We start from the raw sequence: 22418 nt of genomic DNA, 5'->3' as shown, positions 1-22418 counted from the left end.
CTCCGCGCGGCCTGTGGGCAAATGACCTGTGGCTGCGCGGCTTCCTCCGCCCGCGGGCTGCGGGAGGGCGGCCCCGCCCCGCCCCGCCCCCCCCCGCCCCCCGCTGGGCTGACGTGAGGCGTGACAGCCGGCTCCGGAGCCCCGGCTCCGACCAGGCAGCGCCCGCAGAGCCCCGGTTCCGGGAGGCGGCGGTTCAGCTTCCGGGTGAGGGGTGAGCGGGTGCCCGCCGCTGCTGAGGTGCCGCCGCCATGGCCGCGGGGCAGGAGGCTGCGCTGCCCCGGGGCCCGCCGCGCTGGAGGCCCGGCCTGGCCCCGCCGCCCGCCTGAGGCCGCCGAGGAGCCGCCGAGCTCGCCTCGCCATGCACCCCTGGTACGTACCCGCCGGCGGCCCGGGACGCTCCCTTCTCCTCCCGCCCGGGGCCCTGTCCCGCGCCCGGGGCCCCGTCCCGCCCCCGGGGCCCTGAGGGGCTGCGGGGCCTCCGGCCTGGGCGCGTCCCGCCGGCCGGGCCCGCTGCAGGGTGAGCCCGCCCGGCCGGCGCCTGCGGCCTGGCCCCGAGTCACGGCGGCGGCCTGGGCCGAGCCGCCCTGGCCCCCGTGGGCAGCCCCGGTGGCGGCTGGGGGACCCGGCCCAGGGGTGGGAGAAGTTTCCTTAAGGACCTGTTGGCTGAGTAGCCGCCCTTTGGCATCTCCCTTCGGGAAGCTTTTCCTCCTGTGTCCGCCCCGTGGGGTGCTGCACGGGCGGCCGCGGGAAATTCCCTCGGGATTTAACAGAGGGTAGGTGTTCAAGCAGCGCCCTGGTAGTCGGGTCTGTAACTATATTCCCTTCTGATTCTTCAGAAAGGGTAGATTTAACTCCTTGTGCCTAACGGTGCTTCATTACTCTTTATAAAAACAAGTAATCTTTACTACTGGTGGAGTAATTAATGTTTTCATATCACATCACCTAGAGCTAAACTGTATTTCGCTAACATATGAGGCTGTAAAAGCCTTTGGCCTTAGAAGGGCTGAGATGGAGCATCACTGCTTTTGTGATCTCTGCCCTGCAGAGCGAAATACGGGGTGAAACAGTTCTTTGACCAGCTTTGCTGTGTGCTTGTTTCTCTTTGTTTCTGGCTGGTACCAGCCAGCACCAACTTGCAAGAGATGACATCGCCAGGCAGATGTGTGGGGTTTATCTGTGCCTTTGTTATGCTTGTGATGCTGGCTAGGTGGCCATTCCCTGCGGGATAGCTGAAACAAATTTCCCAAATGTGTCTTTGGAATACGGTAGCCTGTTATATTAGATATTTTGCCGCTGAAAGTGGTGGGGTCTGGAGGACAAAATCGCAGGGGTGATGGGAATGGCTGTTGTGGTGACCTGCTGCGCTTCAGCACTGGAAACGTTGATACTCCAGATTTCATTTTAGTAACGTGTTGATAGTTACTTAGCAGCAGTGGACTAAGTCACAGCAGGCAGATAAGATGTTTCTTTTCCTCCACAAATGTGCCATGTTCTTCATAGTGTCAACTGGATATGTGCAAGAACGTAGCGATTGCCAGTGGATGTTTTGTGTTTCATATCTTATACATTTCTAGAACCCTGCTGCTGCCCACAAAGGCCATGGAGAAGAGGTTGGAAGCTAAGTTCAGCATTAGCGCCCGATTTCTGTCACGATACTACCTGGGAAAACCTGCAAGGGAGCTGAGAAGTCTGCAGCTGTTCTACCTGTGTGCTTGCCTGTATGCCTTGTGCTCCTCAGCAGGTGATTCTTCTGTTCTCTCTGGGACTGTGTCTATATTTTTTTAATGATATTTTTCCTTCTCACTTGTTTAAAATATTCTGAGAGGGAAGTGAAATTATTTGCTGCTAGACATTGTAGCTGGTTTAAAAAACAACCCCCCACCCTTAATAGTTACTAAATGAGGTGTCAGAAGGGTGGGAGGGATGTGGGGTATGAGGGGGTCCTTTCTTACACTACTGAATTGCTCCGATAACCAGCTGCTATTTTGAGTAACCGAGTGGTCAAAAGCAGGGTGTCTGTCCGACAGCTACTGCTGTGCATTGTCACATGCGGTGCTAGCTTTCAGACACTTGCCTGTATCTCATAAAAAGGCTTTCTCTGAGCTGAGAATCTTTTTTTTCAGAAGGAATAAGTGATAATGTGGAAAACAATTTCATCTAAGGAATACACAAAGCACGTTGGGAAGGCAGGAATGTTGGTTTTAGCACTCGAATGTTTAACAGTCTCCCCAGACGCAGTATGTCAATAATCCGTATTTGCCTACAGGCAACTGTTATGTTTGGCTTCTTATTTCCTGTTCAAACTTGAGTAACCAACCTCCCGCTCAAGTAAATAACCAAGTTAGTGGCTTGTATGGAAATTTTCACCTAATGGATTGCGTGTGTTTTTTCTTTTAGAGTTCAGATTCTGACTTTTGAGAGACTTGTTAAGTTCCTGTGAGTGTTTTGAGGCCACATCTTCACCAGGAGGTGGTATTTTTTCCATGCATGCATGTAGCATTTACCAGATCTAGTTAAGAAAGTTTATGTGCCTTTTTAGTCCCTCTTTGTTCAAGTTGCAGTGAATTACAGGTTTGAGGCAGTGGTGACCTCAGTATATATCAACCCATGTGGCAGCTGCCAGCAGCTTTCTGTTTACTGGGAGGTTGCTATGCTTTAATGGTAGCAAGATTTGAAAAGGGGGTTGTTTTGGTTTGTTTCTTTGTTATGTGGATGTGTTCTCTAGGCTGCTGCAGCATTTCTATTGTTTCACCAGGCCTTTCTGAACACTTACTGAGTGACAGATTTGATTATGCTAATGAGCTGTTTGACCTTAATGAGCTAATTTAGAACCTGGAAAGAAATACTTGTATTCCTGGTCCTAGCAAAGGGTTCTCAGCACTATGTGTTTGGATGGTGTGTCATGTGGATTGTGTGTTTCCTTATAGAATTGTGCTTCTTGTGTGGTGTTCCCTGTTTTTAGTAATACCTTAGAAGTCTACAGCTGGAGCTGCAAATACTGTGTCGCTCTTAGAGGGTGTTCCGGACAGTGCTGTTGTGCTTGAGGGCTGCTTGGGGGAGTTAAAACCATGAAGGCTGATGCATGCGCAGAAATAAGCATAATTATGCGTGACATAGTTATCCTGATGTGGATGCTTTTTCCATTGTAGAGTTTTTTTGTTCTGGTCTTGTTTGTGTCACTTAAGCAACAAAATTTGTTAAACTGAGGAGGAATTACAGCTGCCTAGAAATTAGCGTGATCATGTGGGGTTATGTAAGAAGACTATGTTGACATAATTGGTTACATGTGACAGATTTAAAAAGTCTATAGAGTCAAGTCTTTAATCATTAATCTGATATCAGGAGGGATTAACTGCCTGAACAAGTCTGTGAACCTGAATTTATTAATAGAAACTGTTCTTGTCTGTTCCATTCCCCTGCTGTTCAGCAAAGCTGTGAGCTGCATTGCCAGGACAAGGAACTCCTGAGTTCATGGCAAGAGCATCATTTTTTTGTACTGGTATACTAGGGATTTAAAAAAAAGACAAAAACAATATTAAGAAGTGACTAAGCATACCCACTGTGCAGATGTCTTGTGATTTGTGTTGTGCTAGGCTGAGTAGGCAGCTGGGGCTTGGGAGGGAGCTCATTCTCAGGGATGTTGCTGCTGACAGGTTTCTCGTGCTTAGCTCTGAAGCTGTTGGCATTGGTGCAGCCAGTGACCAGATTTACTGGTCTACTGGTCCAACGCAGCCTACAAGTTCCCATGTGAGACTGCTGTATGTGGTTGCATAGGGTCCAGCACATGGAACTGGAAGGGAGCGAACAGGCAGTAAATAAGCAGGAGTTATAACTCTGCTTGTACTCACAGCTGCCTTTTCTCATTTGGTGCAGGGCCGTGTTCACTTACTGCAGGTGCTGCACCAGATTCTGTGGAGGTCTCCATCTGGAAGCCTGCGAATAGCAATGTGCAGCTTCTCATCACAATGATTTGTCTGGCCTGTAGTGTGTTCCTGCAGGAGTTTTGGGAAGGAAGTGTTTTGTGACTAGGCTGGGTGAATTTTCCTGGCAGAAAATCTTTCATCGTTCTAGAGATGAAATGCAAGTGTAGACTGAGGAGCTCTGCTTTCTGCAGTGGCACTTGGAGTTGTCTGAATGTGTGATGCCCACCAAAGACCGTGGGACCTGCTTAGGTGAAAGTCAGTATGGTTCTGTGGAAAAAACACACTTAGAATTCTGGGCTGGCGTATTGAGTGAGAGTTGCCTGTTTGCTTCTATTGTTCCTGAAGTTAACTGAGTTTTAAGCAATCAATGTACAGCAATTCAGAAACAACATTGGCTAATTTCAAACAAGTCCTATGTGGCCATTAACAGAGTTCTGGAAACAGAATCTGGCCAAAGTATAATTCAAATCTCTGAGTCTTGATTTAGCAGTAGATTAAAAGAGAAGCAGAATGCTCTCAGCATGGTAGTGTTGTGTCATGGCTCTGACATACCTAGGAGGTGCTTATGGGGATTCAGGTTTTACATTTAGTGTGAATAGATATAATACTTGTTATCTAGTGATATTTTTCAACAAGGAATACCTTCACTGGGAACACTTTTGTTGTGGTGGACTTGGCAGTACTAGGTTAGTGGTTGGACTTGATGATCTTACAGGTCTTTTCCATCCTAAACAATTCTACGATTCTGTTTGTGCCCTGGTTCTAAGCCTGTTACTAGAAAGCTGCTGCTGAATTTCACAGAGTTCTGTATCGAGCCTTAATTTGAGTGTTATGTGTGAGCCAGGACTGGCATCTGAGAAGAGATGGATCAGCACTGGTCAAGGAGGAGGGGTTTTGGGGATGTGGGAAGCAGCACATTTTCCTTTTGCACAGGATATGCTTAATCTTTAATAGAAAGTGAATTTTTTAGGCTGAATTGAGTCTGAATGGGTAAGATCCTCATGAAATTGACAGCGACAGTGTAATTCTTCCATTTTTTCCTTGTTTCTCAAAGTCTGGAGTGTGTGTACATACACACACCTTTTCTGTGTAACCCCCCACCCTGTCCTAATTCAGGCCCATCAGGCTAGTGCCAGGTGCTTGTCCCTGCCTGTGCGCGCTGTTGTGCCAGGGTGACTGTCAGTCCAAGCACTTCGGTGTGTAATGAGGTCAGTTGTTGCCTCGGGCAGACAGGCTGCCCGTCTGCTTGCTCTCGAAGGAAGTGCTGTGTGTTGATGAAGTGTGACAAGGGTGGTGATGATTTTAAAGGTGCTGATGTCAACTTCTCTCTGTTGAATATGCGGAGTTTCATTTACACATTGCAGTTGGGCCTCGCTTGAGTGAAGAGCTTCCCCACGTTCTGCACAGCTGTGGGTTCAGACACCCACAGGGAGAACTGGTCCCCCAATTTGGTTGCAGATCTTGAGTGCATTCTGTTGCAGCTGATGCTACCTTTCTGGAGTCTTGTCTTCAAACTGCCTTTGCTGAGCTGGCTTCAAAATAAGCTGTAAATAACACTTTTGCTTCTTGTTTTCCAGTATCTCAAAGTGGTGCTGTGAGTTCCCTTTTTGGTTTTAAATTCTTGTAGCAAGAGATTCCACCCAAAAGGTACTTGAATGCGGCCACTGTCCTTGATCTTAAACAAGTGTCTAATCCATTCTGCGTGAGAAAATCATTGTATGTAGATACCTTTAACGATCAGGAGTACAAAAGCTGTTACACCTACTGTGGTGTTTGGGATAACTGAATTACAACAAAAGATGTCCTTCATCTTCTCCGCTTGCTTTCTTTGGCCATACAAGATTATCCAGTTTCATGCAAGGTTATAGAAGTGCTATGACTTTCCACTTCCTCCTGCACCTGGGGGATGGTGCAGGAGGAAGGACAGTGTCATAGCACTTTTGTGTCACTAACTTTGGGTATTAGTTGTGATTCATAGAGTCAGAGTTCTTTGCTATCTCAGTAGTGTGAGGTGAAGTGGTTTTGTGGCTGTAGTTTAAAGTCCTAAAGTCAAATGCTTCAAGTAGCCTAAACCAGCCAGAGTAGAAGACACTGGCACCTGTCTGTACTGTTCTAGCCTCGCAGAGTTTTCCAGGGTTGGTGCTTGAGGAGGCTGAGGTTGACCACTGCTTGTGTGCTCCAGACTTGATCAGAAAAATACATCCCCCTCTGCGCTTCTGTCTGTGTTGTGGTTGATGCTTGGAAAGCTTCCTGCTATGTAAGCCTGCTGTGGCTCAGCAGGGCAGGTGGAGTTGTGCCGGACAGTGGGGACCTTGCATCATTTCTTCCAAGAATCCTAAAACACACTGCAGGGGCATCACCAAATTACGTTTATTTGGTGGGTGAGACATGGAGATCTATGTGGTCTTTCCCCTGTGCCTCAACATACTCAATCTTTAACGTGTTTGTCACTTGGAAGTGATAAGGAGAAGTGGGGTGGGAAGTCTTATCAGGGGAGACAGATGGATCAGTAGCCTCTGCATCCATGCTTATTAATTTGTCTAGTTACCACTGCAGTAAACATTGATATAAAGCAACATGAAGCCGGTATTCATACAGAGTTACTGGAACAGTAATATGTTACTGAACTTTTCTTTATGTGCTGTCAAGAAAGGGGGAGCAGGGTATAATAGTTTAAATTCAGGCTATTTTAATGGAGAAAAAGTTTCCCATTTGTGTTGTGTTCAAAAACCCTGTTCTTGACAGGCAGGGAGCCAGATCTAGAGCACATTCTTCAGCTGCACTACTCGGAGGCCAGTGACATAGCTCGTAAAGTAATCTTCCAGTGACCTATTATCCCTTGGATGCTGAACACAGCACAGTGTAACAGTCCCATAGGTCATTAGTCTATTTTTAGGGAATCCTTAATCTGCAGAGCTCTGAATTTTGGAAGCCTTTAATCCATTGATCCCTGCAAGCACTCTTAATTTTTCATGCTAAGAAAAAAAAAATCAATATGCAAAGCAGTTATTGCTTTACTGCTCATCTGAGATCTGAAGTAATTTAACTCTTTACAAAAAGAGCTTGACACGATTTCTGTTATAGAAAGCACTACAGTGGAGCGGGTGGCAAGCACAGGCCTTGCAGTCCCCTGTTCTAGAAGGTGTAACAACTTCTCAAGCGGAGCAGTTTCAGTGACTGACCTCAAACATCAGCTTGGAAGAGGAAAAAAATGCCTTTGTACTATGAACCAAGCCAGTGTCACTGTTTCCAGAGTTCTCCTTCAAAGCAGACTATGGACAGAGGGGCAGTGGTTGTTACTGGTTAGATTAAGAAATGACTCTGGATTCCTGGGTTTCATTTCTGGCTCTTAACCTGCTGCGTAACCTCAGCCTCACTGGGCAGCCTGTGCCTTAGTCTTCTCTGAAACAGGAACGTTCTCTTTTCACTTCTTTTGTGGTACATGGCTTTAGCTCAGTTACTAAAAAGGGTTGTGGTCCCTTTGGTAGGAGGTGCAGATTGTTGCTTGAAGTCTTGTGTAAGTACTGGATACTGAGGCCAGGTATAGATTCTGAGAGGTCTCCATTTCATTGTCCTGTGCCCTCTCCCCTGCATTAATCCTGTGCCCTAAATTCATCTTCACAATAGTGATGAGGATCTGTTGTCCACTGCTTTAAAGGATTGAGAGTTGCTTTATTTGTCTTGCCTACTCTTTCCCAGATGCAAACTGGAACAGATCTAAATGTGAGCCGGGGAAGATCCTGTTTGGTAGCCGTTTGAGATCGTGGGAAGATCACAATTTACAGCTTCTGGAAGGATATCATACTGTACAGTCCTGTCAGACTGCTTGCTGCCAGAGCCCCACCTGTGATGCCTTTTGGTTCTTAGAAAACATGTGCATCCAGGTGAACTGCACTATGCCTGGCATGTGTCAGGCAAACAGGACTGGCTTTTCTGACTCTGTTTTGGTATTTTTAAAGAAATCGAAAAGCACAGAGCACTTAAAGTTTCAAATGGAAGGTGACATGAAGACCTGTTTTCATAAGTGGTTGGACTGGGGCATCCCTGTTCAGAGGAAAAAGAGGCTGCGGAGGTCATTCCAGAAGTGGAGCTTGGCAGGTAACAGCGTGGAACTCCTGAAAAGGGATACAGCAGCGAGCCCCGGTCGTGAGGCTGCAGCCAGAGTATCAAACAGCAAGTCTAGAAGCAGCCGAAGTGAAGCAGAGCGCTTAAACGATGAAGTACTGAGGCACTTGGTGGCAGACAGGCCTGTTCCCGAAGGCCATCCAAATCAAAAGAAAGACTCTCTGAAAAACGGACAAAATCCAAGAGAGCAGAAAACCAAAAGCCCGTTTCCTCCTAAAAGCAATAATGTGAACAGATCAAGCGACGCAGACGGTGTTGGCTTGCTACAGGTAAGTATGATTGCTGGGGCTGAAATGGAGCTGCCTTGGACAGCTGTCACTCTCCTGCTCCATCTTGCTTTATGTAGACTTTGACTTAAAACTGCTTAAGTGATAGAATACCTTTCTGGCTGCCTGTTTTCAGCCTCCTGTCAACAAGGCAAGGCCAAGGGTTGGGGGTTTTGTTTGTTTTTTGGGGGGTGGAAGGTTTTCCCCCTTCTTCCTAGCTGGGATAAACTGTCTTTGGGAAGCTGAGGGGAGGTGGAGGTCATGATCATGCTTCTCTTGTATAATCACAGAGCATGGTTGCCAGATGAGAAGGAAAGGTGAGATGTGATGTCAGTGGGAAGCGTCTGGGAGTTGAAAACTGTTACCTGTAAAAGTACTTTTTTTAGATCCCCAAAATAAAATGTTTTCCTTTGAAGGCTGAATTGAGGCAGTTAATATGTTATTTTATAGACTCACGCATTGAGTTTCCAGTGTACTTTCACATCAACCAGCTTGCTTGAGTTGGCATCTTAAATGCCAACTTTTTTTCTTCTGTTTTTGAAGACTGCTACAGTTTCTCAAATCCACAAAAGCTTATATTGGCATTGGTTGAATGAAGCCAGTCTGGTCTCTGCTCCAAACACGTGCAGTGTTAAGCTAGTAAATCTAGATGTTATAGAGAAATTGGCACATTTGAATTGTTAAATTATGTTTGCATTTTTAAACCTGCAAATAGTTTTTTGAGCCTTATCATACAAAAAAAGCCTGTGCACTCATGATGGTGAAATAGAATTCTGCTTTGTGAAACTGTTCCTTAAATACATTTTACCATGTTTCTAGGATTTGGCACAGTTGAAGCCTGATGCCTGTCTCTGTAGTTATGTTCTCGTTCTGGAAACCTGGCTGAATTTCTCTCCCTTGTATTCAAATCTTAGTTCCAGGTAGGGCTGTGACTGGTCTGAGCCACCACCCTGCAGAGCAAGATGTGGAGAGCAGCCAAGGGACACTGCTGAGAGCTCCAGGGCAGCACAAGTGGCGTGTGAAATCATGCACTAAAACTTTACAAATGTTTGATTTTTCTAGAACCCCACAGCATTTAGGGCTGACTCAAGATCTCAGCTTTCTCTCTCCCCTGCAGTACTACAGCATTTCCACCCAGCCTGTTCTTTCCTCCTCCTCATACTTGAGCTTTACACAGTGACCCCATTCTCTCAGTTGTTATGCATGCAGCATCTGGGGAGACTTCTTTGCAGCCAGTCTTTAATGTCTTCTGTTGCTCTCGGGTAATAGTTGTTATCTCCCTGCTTGTTCAGTTTGCAGTGCTGCATTCTGAGTTGTCATATTATTACTGTTCAGTGCCTGTCCAGTAAACTGGATTTTTAAATAAAAAAATCATTTAAATAAAAAAAATCAATCGAAAATATTGAATTACACTGATTAATCAGGTTCTGAATATTGCTGAGTATCCAGGATTTCCCATCTTCAGGAAGCAGTCTCAGTGTCATTACCGTGCACTGTTGGATGTATGCTGGGGAAGTTTTTCTTCTTACTGGTTTCTGCTAGTAAGAATGGTGGCATCTCTTGACAAAATGCAGGTTCATTAAAATACAAACTTATTACTAAACTATATTGGCTGTGGTGGAATTCCTGGCAGTCACATTTTTGAAGTTTAGGATAGTTTTTGAGGAGGAGAAAGAATTAAAAAATCCACCTTAACAGGAGTATTGAGCTGAAGCTGGTTCTACCCAGCCCTGGGCTAATTCCTTGATTATTGAACCATCCAACTTTCACCTGCAAAATATAAGGTAAGCTATGCAGCTGTCCTTGCATTTCTGATCTGAGAGCAGTTTAATTTAGGCCAAGGATATAACATTCAAGGCTGTGTACTTGGGACATGGCCAACCTTTGCAGGAGGGAGATGCTAAAGCAGGGAGTTTTACAAGTTGGGTTGGTTGTGGGCCAATATAAGTAAAGTTACACACATGCTGAAATCAGTAGAATTTCACCTGGGCTAGATTTAGTCCAGTAATGGAGCACATGGCTTCAGCAGGTGAATGCTGTGCATTTAATATTGTGATTGCTAAGAAGGTTTGGCAGGTGGGGAGAAGACTGCATGCGAAGTAGTTCATACCTGGGAGCTTCAAGCATCTGAAGTGGGAAAGGACATCTGAGGTCAAAGTAGCTCTTAATTCCTCTCTGAAAGGGGAGGAAGAAAGTAATGTGCATATTCTCCTCTTCTATTGATGAGCATTGAGTGTGTGGAAGGCAGATCTTTTCCTTTGCTCCTAGGGACTCAAGGAGAAGTGACAGTTTTAGGAAAACATTGCCTCACTGAGTTTTAATTTTCCTCTTGCAGTTCCAGTAGCTCCATAGCCATCTGCAATGTCATTCACTAATGTGCAGCTAGCATTACTTTGCGGTCTTGCTGTATCCATGCTATGGAACCAGGGATGGGTGAAGGAGGGTGTACCAGGATAAACCACAGTGCACCCTGCTCATCAGCCCTTAGCTAAGGAAGAGAAATTTCTGCTTTTCCATTAGAGTGAGTGACGCTTTCCAGGCACCATTTTTTTTTCTGCCTCATAGAAATACCTGTCAGTTTTAAAATATAGCAATGCATTTAATAGCCAAGCAGAGAAGTATTTAAGCGCAGCACTGCTGTTGAGAAGGGCTGCTGCAGCACTGCAGCAACTCTGCAGTCAGACTGGAAAAGACTGCAGCCTTTAAAGTGGATTTGTTACAACAGAGCCAGAAAGCTCATTCCCGCACTCACAATTCTGGCTACCGTTAGCCCTAGCCAGCCCGGTGTTTGACTCTTGCTGTCATGCTTACTGCTAGTGCTGGGTGCTTTTTACCCCATGAGGCAGGAAGAAAGGTCTCTTCACAGGCAGCACTAACTTTGTAATGGTTTGTGACATTGTGTCTTAAGGGTCTTCACAGACATGGCACCTAGTGCAAACAACTAAGGACACAATCTAAGCTGAAAAGAGCCTATTTTGTAAATTCAGACCAGGCTTAGCAAAGTAAGGCCCATTTAGATTAAAAAATAAAAGAAAATTCCAGAACACAGGTGTATTTTTCTTTCCAGTAACTTAGGTTTTAGGTTTAGTGCAGCTTCTGATGCACATAGCTGCTTTGGTTCCATCTTAGAGGTGTAGGAGACTCAGACAAGGAGACCAGGTCACTTGTCCCAGGCCAAAGGCAGTTAGGGATCAGAATGAAAAGTGTCAGACACTCCTATGTTCACTCAGGCCAATGTGCCACTTCTCTCTATTTTCTAAGCTAATATGATGGGACAGTTGGCAAACTAGTTCTAGTCTCTTCCTCATTTATCCCCAAGAAGGAAGTCTTCTGTTCTTTGCTTTAAAGAATTCAGGGTTACAGAGTAAAGATAAGAAATGTCTCAGCTTGCAAGCATTAGAGGCATTTTTGACTGTTATGTTGCCGCAGGCGAAGCTTATCTAATTCAAGCTCTCTGCAGACATTTGGCTGTCAAGTCATCCTGAAGACTTCTGGGAGGAAAAGTATCTCTTAACTGTAAAGGGTTTTTTTTTTTTAGGCATTAAAAAGCAAGTCAAGGAAGCATCTGGCTTGCTGAAAATATTACCAAGCAAAGTAGAGACTTGGCTGTTGTGCCCAGTGGGTGGGTGCTGGTCTCCTGTGTGTTGTGACAACTGTTCTTGTGGCCCGTCTGCATTGATTCTTGCTAAGCAAAAGGTGGTTTCCCATAGTGGTGTGAAGTCACAGAGACTTTCTGCTCCTGTGCTTTTCCTAAAGAGTCTGTCTCAAGTGTCTGAGTTCCTGTCTGGCTGTTCCTCTCTTGTTGTGGCAGCATTTCTAACTTTATCTTACTTGCCTACTTGGTAGAAGGGACTCAGTACCCTGAGCTGACCAGAGTTATGAATTGGTGTAAGGTGATACTACTTGGGACAGCCAGCTGTGCTGAGGCCACCAATAAAGAACAGCACAGAGCGGTGTGCCAGATATTGCCTGCATTTTGTTCCAAAGAATCTGTGGTTTTGTGGAAGTTGAGGGAAGCCCATCAACAAGTAAGCAAATAGAGAAAAACTTGTGTCTGTAACACGAACAAATAGTGTTTGATTCTTTGGTCCATAAAGCTCAGATGTTCATCAAACATATACATGAATTGAGATGCTTTAAATTCTATGACTGAGGGAAAGTTAGCTGAGATACGGGGAAGGGAAACTATTTACCCAAGACTGCAAAAAAATTTGCATGGAGGCCTTCAGTGCCTTCATTGCTACTCTTGGCTTGGCTGGCTGTTCAGTATGTGCAGCACAGTGTTATTTTTGCAACTGGCATTTAGTGTTTTCTGAAGCCCAGCCCACTTACTGACCATGATGTTGCCCACCGTGGTCTAGAGCACTTTTCCAGTTCCTGTTTTCTGGACTGAATGCCATCAGCATGGTATAAAAGCTTGAGAATATTTCCTTCAATATGAGCTTTTGGTCAGTTTCTCTACTGGGGAGCAGCGGTGGGCAATTCAGCTCTAAAACACTTTCCAAGTCAAAGATGGTAAATTGCTCCATTTTAAATATTTAGCAGATGTTCTCAAAATAGCGTTAGTTCAATGAAGTGTGCTACACACATGTACGTCATAGTGGAAGGTAAATTGTCAAGTATTGCCTGGCAGGCTAAGAACTGGAATGGGGCTAGGTACTGTCAAAGGAATTTTCTGATGAAAGAAAGGAAATTGTTCCGGCCACTTTGATTATTTTCAATAAAGTGGCTCATCCTGTGTGGATGCAAGCAAACTTTCTGCCCGCAAGCTCAGCTCTCTGCCCCAGCAGCATCTCCTGTGGCATGCACGCAGGGAACTGTTTGTGTCAGGTCATCTTGCTTTGAAGAGTGTTTCTGAAATAAATTTCCTCTTGCTGCAGTGATTCGATTATTACAGAAAAATGCCATTGCAATCCTCCTGCTTTGTGCTTGCCAGTTGCACAGCTTTAGAAAAAGGAATGCATGGCCAAAATCAATGACCCAAACAAACCCCAGTTCCTGGGCCCTGTTTTTTTGCTTCTGCCTTATCCCTCCTCTCCATTCCTTTAGCTCCACTCACTGCAACTTTGAACCTAGATCTCCTGTCGTGTTTGCCACGTCAACAGCCATGGTACTGAAGATGCTGTAGTTAAATCTATGGTCTTAACAGGTGTTCGACTGTGCTAGCAGTGGCCTGTCTGCTGTGGAGGAAGAACATGAAGAAACAATTTAGAAGAGAGAAGAGGAAGCGGGAAAACAACCTGCTTCTGGGAAAAACAAGCCAGGGACTTTTCAGCCTCCCTAACTGGAGGAGGAGAAGCGTAACTTACACAATAAAACAAAACTGATATTCAGTGTTGAAGTCAAACTGAGACAACTTTTTCCTTTACAGATCAACACAGGAATATCTGCACCAGAACCATTGGTGTTGGCTACATTCTCCAGTCCTGTAGCACAGGGCTTGCCAGCCACAGAGAAGATTGAGAAGCCTGGGCAGTCAGATGATGCTTTGGTACATCCTCACTCCTCAGATGTGTTGCCCACAGTCAGCCCCGTGCTGGCCAAAAACACAACAAAGATGCAGACAGCTACTTCTGTGCCAAGTGGGGTTCCCACAAATGGCAGTGTTTCTACAGTCCAGACCAACACTGCTGCATCACCAACTACTACTGCCACCACACCCGGTGAGAATGTGCAGTGCTCCAGCAAATGTCACCTAGTCAGGTTTCCGTGACAAGCCATTGCAGCATTGCAAAGTAGGAGATAATTTGAGAAATTATGGTACCTTTGAGAAAGTGCTGAGGTACATGCTTCAGTGCATGTGCCGGTTGGACCCCATAAACTCATGAGGTCTGAGAATGTGACTTTGGCATCATAAATCTGCATGTGGCCATTTGATCTATTTTCAGGAACGGCTTGAAAGTAATGGTGATATCTTAATTCCCAAAGTGAAAGTTGAGATGTGGTATAAGGCATAGTCTTGTGAAGTGTTCTTTCATTTTGTCAGTCTTGATGCGCTGCTATCTGTCAAATTGAGCAGGAATCTTAGTGTCTGCTCAAAATGGGGTGTAGCTGATTCTTTTCTCTTTTGTCCCTGAAATGTCAGTGCACAGTTCAGCCATGGATAACAGCATACTTGGCCGTTGGGCCATGCTTTGCTTTGCAGCAAAATGATGTTTCTGTTCACACTGGCATTTCTTAAAACAAACTATTCAATATATATAAAAGCCAAAATGCACTTTGGACAGCTCTGTTAACTCACCCAGGCCATTAGCTCACTCTGTAAGGATGTGTACATACAGTGAATGGTGTGCACTAGTTGTGTGATACCTCAGAATTTAGTTAATCCAGTTTGCTGAAGTATTCATAGCTGAATTTTCTTTTGAATTTAGGGTTCCTTTCCCTTACAAGGGAACAAATGGAATGTGTAAAGGAAATTATGCATCCAAAGACAGTTTTGGCAGGAAGCTTATTGGATGCTTGTGCTAACAAGTTAGCATTCTTTTTAAGGGCTTACCCCAGCTACAACTGGAAAAATACGTTTTAAACCTCTTCAGTGGCTTGTGTTGGAAAAGTAATATAACCAGGGCCGCCTTGTTTTGCTAAACAATACAAAGATGATGTGAAGGGTAGTTTTTCTAAGTGGGGTTTTGGTTTTTCATCTGTTTGGTTTTGGGCTTTTTTCCCTACTGAGATCAGATTTCTTTTTGCCTTGGAACTCTTTGCAGCTGAAAGACTGATGGAGTTATAATATCCCAAGATCTGGAGCAATTTGGGGTGGGGGGCAGGGGGGAAGAATTTGATGAATTTGTTTTCTTTTAGTTAATTGGTTAACTCTAGTAGTTAATAAACAGATGGAAGAAAGGCTAAATGTTTAATGATATTTTCCCTGTCTTTTTAACTTGTTTTTTTTGTGTTTGTATTTCCAAAACATTATCTTTGACAGGGTCAAACTAGGGTAAAGCAACTCTAGTTCTTGTTTTCTATGCATAATTCCCAGGCCCAATGATAAAAAGACAAAAATAAAGTAAGTGGGAAGGGAAGAGGAGGATGAGGAGGCCGAGTGGTACTTCTAAGAAATGTGGTCAACTTTCTGGTTACCTTAATGCTAATACAAGCAGGAAAAAAAAAATGTCACCAGCCGTAGTTTTCAAGTCTGTCCTGTAGTCGTTAAAAAGAAACTACCTGTCAATTTATTCAAAATGGAATGGCAAGAAAATTCTTAAGCAGGGGTTGAAAAGAAAATACAAATAAAAGTAACAGGTTTGTATTTTGAGTTTCCCTACTCAATGTGATAGCTATGCAGGTTTTTAAAAAAAAATCTCTTAGCCCTCAAGCAGTTTTTCAAAAAAGAAATACCATGGATTCTTCGTATATTTGTGAAGATCTGGAATTGCAGTTTGGTAAATAGCAGTGTTTGTCTTGCTGTGCCGTGAGACTGCAGCTGGGTTTTCTGCTGAAACCTGTCAGGTAAAACCCTTCCCATCCTGCTGGACCTAAGTGAATAGATTGCCCTGCACAGGGCCCGAGGTCACATTTCAGCTCTTTAGAAAAAAGGAGCAGGAGCAGCACAGTATCTGCAAAGAGAGAGAGGTGACTGAGTAACTTTGGGCTTGTCTTAAAACTTGTAAAACCCCATTAGTGCTTTTGCATTAACAATGAGAGCGAAACCTGAAATAGGAGCTATATTGAGTGACAGGATGTTTACAAATTACAGCTGTTTGTAGCTGGGTTTTATTCCATAGCCTCTGAAACCAAGGTGGCTTTTATGTATGTATTTAATTTTTTCCCTGTTCCTCTTTCAATTCTGTGTTTCTCCCTCTCAGTTATGAAGGAGCTGGTAGTTTCTGCTGGAGACAGCGTCGAAGTGACCCTGCCAAAGAATGAAGTTCAGCTGAATGCGTTTGTGCTTCCTGAACCACCACCTCGTAAGACTTCCTGGGAATTCTGCTAAGGGCTTCTGACGGTGAAATGGCAAAAAGGCATTATATACGGCATTAAATAAGGAAATGTCTTTTGTCAGAGAACACTTTCCTGTATAAATTTTTCATCCTGTGCTGTTAGTTCATGCTGCCTTGCACAGAAAATAGCAAGACACAAAAAAACATTGGAAGTGGTACAAAGTCATTAGATTTGGGAGATGGCATGTTCTCAGAGTGGTGTGTGAGGAAGCAGTGGATCTTCAGCATCTATTTGTGGTATTTGCTGATAGGTGACAAGCTGTCTTAGCAAGTGATCTCTCATTTGGTGGATTGAAATCTGATTTGGAGGGTTGACATGCTGAGGAACACATTTCTATACATTCCTTGTTTCATCATGCAAATTGTTCTCGGGTGTTGTAAAGTTCTCATCTATAGCTCTGTCCACAATGGCAGTGGGATTCTGCAGAGGAGAGGCAAGTGTTATGTGTTGTGCAGCAACAGGAATAGATGCACTCCTGTTCAAACACTGGCATTATGTTGTGTCTGCAGGATTTGAGGGTGTGGTAAGACTTTTCTCTATTACTGTCCTGGAGCTGTGATTGTTCCAAAGCTCTTTAATGCCTTAGAGGCTGAAAGATGGGTTTTGGCTCCAGAATAAATGTGTTTACATGCACAGATTGTCTCTTTTCCTGGGTATATTCCCAAAAAGCTGCAGCCCAAACTCCAAGCTGTCTCATTTCTCCATAGTGCAGTAGAATATGCCTTGTAAATGTTTAATACCTTTGCTTTTCCCTAGCATGGCGGAAAGGCAGTCTTTTAAAAACAAATGTCTGGAATTTGTTTTTTTTTTGTTGGTTTTTTTTTTTAAAGGAACCACTTATTCCTATGAGTGGGAATTGATTACTCATCCAAAAGACTACAGTGGAGAAATGGAAGGGAAGCACTCCCAGACCCTGAAGTTATCCAAGGTAAAGGTTCTTCTGCTTCGTATCCTGTTGTGTTAAATGCCAAGTGGAGAAGATGGGAACCCTGGCAGCTGGGAAAGACTTGTATGTGATTTCAGGATGAATAGGAAATTGCGTGATGGGCAGGCAGCCAACGTTTGACTGCAAGCCCTCTTCTAAGTCTCTTATAAAAGGGAGATTGATCTGGCATGAGGGAAAGAAGAAATTGATTTCAGGATCTAAAAGCTGCCTACAAGCAGTGTGTCAAGCCATACAAATGGCACTATTTAACATTTAACAAAGGGTTGTGAATATTTCTGCTGCTGAAACAGTGTGGTGGTCTGTTCAGGTCTGAAGCCTTGTACTACCCACTGATAAAGGGATGTCTGAGATTCCATTAACGAGAGCTGTGGAGTACCTTGTAGCATGTCCCTGGCTGCTGCTTTTAGACAAGCTCCAACAGCAAAAGTGGTGCCAGTTTCTGCACTTGGGGATTCTTAACAAGGAAATAGCTTTAGATATTGTGTGACTATACAGTGCTTTATTTATGAGACATGCCTCTGAGCATCTTGGATTCTGCTACACTTGGGGAAAAAAATCTACAGGCTGTAGTCATGATATCAGCCAGAGAAAAACCCTTCAAAAGGAGCATGTCTGTCCTTGTCAGGGTTTCAGCCTTTTGGATGTCATGATTGTTGGCCAGCACCTAGTCCTTCATCCTCCCACTTTCGTTCAACAGTGAATGATGAAGGCGTGACTGCCTGACTCATGTAATCTAGAAGGAAGAGAATAAACACTTTTCTTTGTAAAAACACACAAGAAGAGATTTTCTTCTCTTACATGCAGCCTTTCTCATCTCAAATGCAATCTGCTAGTACAGATTCCTGTAGCCAGACAACCTGAACTAATCTCTGTTATCTCTCTTCTGTTTGCCTATTGTTGCTAGAAAATAAAGCTTGTCTGACAATTCTGTGGCACCTGTGGTAGAAAGAAATAGTAGTCTTTGGTTTCTGCACAGCCATTATAAGCTGAAAGAGAGGCAACAGCGTTTTGGTGTGGAAAGCATCCTTTGCTGTGTATGCACAGGTTGAAGCATAATGTGCTACTGTACCAAAGCTACAAAGCCAAAACTTGACCTTCTAATAGCTCCTGATAAGGTGCTGCTACCCTGAAGGTAAATAATCTTTTGTGTTCACTTCCAGCTTACTGTTGGTCTGTATGAATTCAAAGTCGTCGTCGATGGGGAAAATGCACGTGGAGAGGGTTATGTGAATGTAACAGTGAATCCAAGTGAGTTGGTAGAATTGTATCTTTTCTTAACTTCATCTGTCTCTGACAAACCACGATACCTGTATCATGGTGTTCTGCTTATTTAACTGGATGCTGGTTTAACACAGTGAAAATTTATTGTGCTGTGAACTCAGTATATATGTATGTGTATCAAGTCATCTCCCGGGCTATGAAACTATTGCTAATACGCATAGCTATTTCTGCTGTACTGCACACAGGCCAACCAGTCAATAAAAAAGCTGGAATACTGATATGAAAGTGCCTAGCAAATGCCTTGCCCTGGAAGGCCACTGCTTCAACAAAAACTAACTGTAACCTGATAAAAAGCTTATAGCAGCAGGAGCAAATAATGAAGGGAAGCTGGAGCTCTGAAGCTCCTTTGGAGGATCTTTTTTTCCCTGTCCAGTAAAGAATATAATTCCCAACCAAAGGCAGATAAAATCAAATCTCATTCCTTATGGTGAGATGTGGTTTGCAGATGAGCTGGTGTAGATAACAATAGCTTGTGCTGACTGTCTCACCAGGTGTCACTTTTTAGGCGGCCTCTGTAAAGAGGCAACCACAGGTTCTGCATCTCCTTTTACGCAAAAAAACTACCTTTATTTGCACACTTCAGCAAGACTTTGTCAACAGCCTTTGTGGGCAAAGAAGTGCTCTTGCACTCCCTAAATTAGCAAGAGTGTGTGGCTGGCCTTCTGCATGCTGTTACTGATCATTTCCTTATAAGCAGTGAATCTGCAGCTGGCAGCATGCATTAAAATCATTCATTTTTCAGAGCAGCGGCCAAACTTTGGCAAGAAGCTCTAGGTGCTGCACTTTTAGAATGGTCTTGAATGTTTGACCCAGTATGGGAGAACTGATGCAGTGCAGCCATTTCCAGAGTACTAGCATGGTGGCAGTTCACCTCTTTGCTTTTCTAAATCCCTTTTGTTAGCGTGGTTTCCCTGAACTGGTTGTTGGTTGTGCAGTTCTGTGCAGTTAGTCTGATAGGTGGCTGTCTTGGAGCTGTGTGGCACAGCAGTTCCACACTTTGGACTCCTCTCCTGGACTCGTTGACTGTAGAACTGAAGGGATAGATGGGGCCGGGGAGAGGAAAGACGATGTGCAGTATGTATTCTGCTTGCTACTTCTGGTGCACAAAGGCAGGGTAGTTTTGCAGAGTTGCTTGGCCGGAGCTTTTTGTTGTGATCTGCCTGTAGATACCATTGTAACAGCTCGGTTATTGTTGCAGAGCCTCGGGTGAATCAGCCTCCTGTTGCCATCGTGTCCCCACAGTTCCAGGAGATTTCGCTGCCAACCATTTCAACTGTTATTGATGGCAGCCGTGAGTACCTGCAGTTTTAAATGCAGTAGTCTAGCAAGCCTGGTTTCTGTGTGTTTGGTTCTGGGATGACTTTTTGGATAAAGTTTTAGCTGTGACACTGTCAAACACTTTAGTGAAAAGAATCAGCCACTCTTGCCAGGAGAGGGGAATATGCACGTGAAAGTATCTCTTCATGTTTCCTTTTGAGGGGCACTGGCTTGAGCCAATGTCCTAAAAAAGGAAAAGTTCTAGAGGCTGCTGGTTAGAATAAAAAAAATTACTGTCAATCAAAATTATTGGCCTCTTGCGTTAAGCTTCAGACATATTAGTTACCTAACACACCACCTGAGCCTGGCCTGCACCAGAGCTTTTCAGGAATTTCTCCAAGGATGTTCAGGTTGTCTTATCCCCACCTATATTATGATATTAGTGGTTTGATTGGGGTTTTTTTGTCTTCCCTGCCCCAGCACACATATAAACCTGGGATTAAGGGTGCATGAGTATACCTGTGAAAGAGGGTAGAGGAGAGCATGCAGTTTGGGCATCTGGGCTTGGACCAAAGATGTCTTTGCCCATAAGCCCAGTGCTGAAGTAGGGGACTGAACATTTGGGGTTGGTGAAGCAGCATTTTCCAATTCCTTGTATGTGTGTTTTCTTCCATAATTGAAACAGAAAGCACCGATGATGATAAAATCGTCAGCTATCACTGGGAAGAACTGAAGGGTCCTTTGCGGGAGGAGAAGGTTTCTAGCGATACTGCCATATTGACACTGACCAACCTGGTACCCGGGAATTACACATTCAGGTAGGTTATACCTGGAAGAGTTGATCCTTTCTTATCCCTTAAGAGTAAAATATACAAGATTCCTGAGGTGTTAGTCTGTTTGGAAAAAAAAACCAACAACCAAACAAAAAACCACAAAGAAAAAAACCACACAAAACGCAGCAGAGAGGGAACTTCATTTTGTGGTGTGCTCTCTCCACTCCTAGGCTTCTAGGTAGTTTCATAGCTTCTGGCTTCAGAAGAGATAAGCCTGTCCAGCTACTTTTTATTCTTAAACTGTAGCACTAGTTTAAGGCAGTGGCAGAAGGGAACAAATGGTCTGCCAGCGCTACAAAATGTCTCTTGAAATGTCAAATCTAAACTGTTTGGGTAAAGGCTTAAGCAGAAATGCAGTCTTTAAATCCAGTTTTTTAAATGCAATATGTTTGTCCCAGATAAGTGAATGAGGCCTAATGGTTTTATGCACATACCTGAGTAATAGTAGCCGATTTTACTTGCATGTGTATTCTGTGTTTTTCCTTTGGTCTGCATTTTGGTGTGATGCCCACACGCTGCATCAGCAGATCTATTTAAAATAAAATAAACCTGAGGACCTATAACTGAGCATTGTTTTCCTTTGAAGCAGTTGGTATATGAACTAATCAGATCAATATTCAGATCTAGATTTAGCAAAAAACCAGTTCTGTTTTGTGATAGTAGCCTACCTGAGGAGGCATACTGTGTTCAAGCTACGTGTGGATTAGTAATGAGCTTCTGTGTCCGTGTTAATGAATGTCTTCTGTTGGGCGTCAGCGTTATATTCAGGGAGGGCTTTTCCATCACAACTGTGTGTGAAAGCTGGTGATCTTTCACTAGCACAGTTTTATTTTGGAACTAGTAGGTAGATCTCAAGTGAGAGATGAATGTGACTTGAATTTCTTGCATTGCTTTGAGGCTGATAGTTGGGCGTTTCGGGGAAGTTTCTATTTGGAAAAAGCACAGTTGCCTCAAACTATAGGTGGGTTTTTTTTTTCACTCCTGAAAAAAATTACTATTCTGTCCTTGTGTCTTAAGTTTCTGACTCTTCTTTTGCATTCCAGGTAACTCCAGCCAGTGTTTTGTATTCAGCTTTCATAATCATGACTCTTCACTGCTTTCACTTTTTTTTTTTTCTCCCTTTTCAGTCTAACAGTAGTGGACTCAGACGGTGCCAGCAACTCCACCACTGCAAACCTGACTGTGAACAAAGCAGTGGATTATCCTCCAGTGGCAAATGCGGGCCCAAACCAAGTCATCACTCTGCCTCAGAACTCCATCACCCTCTACGGGAACCAGAGCACCGACGATCACAGCATTGTCAGCTACGAGTGGCTGCTCAGCCCAAACAGCAAAGGGAAGGTGATGGAGATGCAGGTCAGTGCAGGTCTCTGGTACTTAACCTGGATTACTCACTAGCTGGCTTTTTTTCTCTAATTAAACCGTTTTTAACTGACTGTTAGCACACGTCTCTTACAATCCTACAGAGCAAGCATGTGGTGATTAAATATATACTTAACCCTTATGAAAGTTGTGTTGGCTTAGTGACTGAGCTGGTGCACCAGTCTAGCCACGTGTTTTCATTGGCATCCCGTTTCCTTTCTTGAGCAATGCAGTTTTAAATACTGCTGAAGAGGACTGAGAGACATAGGAACTTGTTGACTTTGGATTCTGATGTCCCATACGACAGGTCTCAGCACAACTTGATCACAGCTGTGTATCTCACTTTAACCGATGTGGCTGCTAGGGGACTGTTCTTTCTGAGCTCAGTTGCTGACTTCTCAGAACATTGGTGATGGCTAAATCAATTGTGGTATAAATAGGGATGTTTAAGTGCTATCAGCAGGTGTGGAAGCCAGACTATGTG

The 22418-nt window shown here is 44.2% G+C and overlaps 1 protein-coding gene across 2 annotated transcripts in view; it reads left to right on the top strand.

Annotated features, from left to right (window-relative positions):
- Positions 1 to 133: 133 nt before the first annotated feature.
- KIAA0319L (KIAA0319 like) overlaps positions 134 to 22418 on the top strand; it is a 34354-nt gene continuing 12069 nt past the window's right edge. For both annotated transcript variants that reach the window (XM_080379809.1, XM_080379810.1), the window contains exons 1-10: positions 134 to 369; positions 1575 to 1741; positions 7623 to 8317; positions 13686 to 13977; positions 16120 to 16221; positions 17086 to 17183; positions 18362 to 18449; positions 19681 to 19773; positions 20425 to 20557; positions 21700 to 21928. In XM_080379809.1, coding sequence (XP_080235935.1) covers positions 1600 to 1741; positions 7623 to 8317; positions 13686 to 13977; positions 16120 to 16221; positions 17086 to 17183; positions 18362 to 18449; positions 19681 to 19773; positions 20425 to 20557; positions 21700 to 21928 — 1872 coding nt within the window. In that variant the 5' untranslated portion in view covers positions 134 to 369; positions 1575 to 1599. The remainder of the gene's footprint in view (positions 370 to 1574; positions 1742 to 7622; positions 8318 to 13685; positions 13978 to 16119; positions 16222 to 17085; positions 17184 to 18361; positions 18450 to 19680; positions 19774 to 20424; positions 20558 to 21699; positions 21929 to 22418) is intronic.

The sequence above is a fragment of the Falco punctatus genome, assembly GCF_963210335.1.
Source record: "Falco punctatus genome assembly, chromosome: 3".
NCBI lineage: Eukaryota > Metazoa > Chordata > Aves > Falconiformes > Falconidae > Falco > Falco punctatus.
Note: the sequence above shows the minus strand (reverse complement) of the source record. Positions and strands in the feature narration are given on the sequence as shown.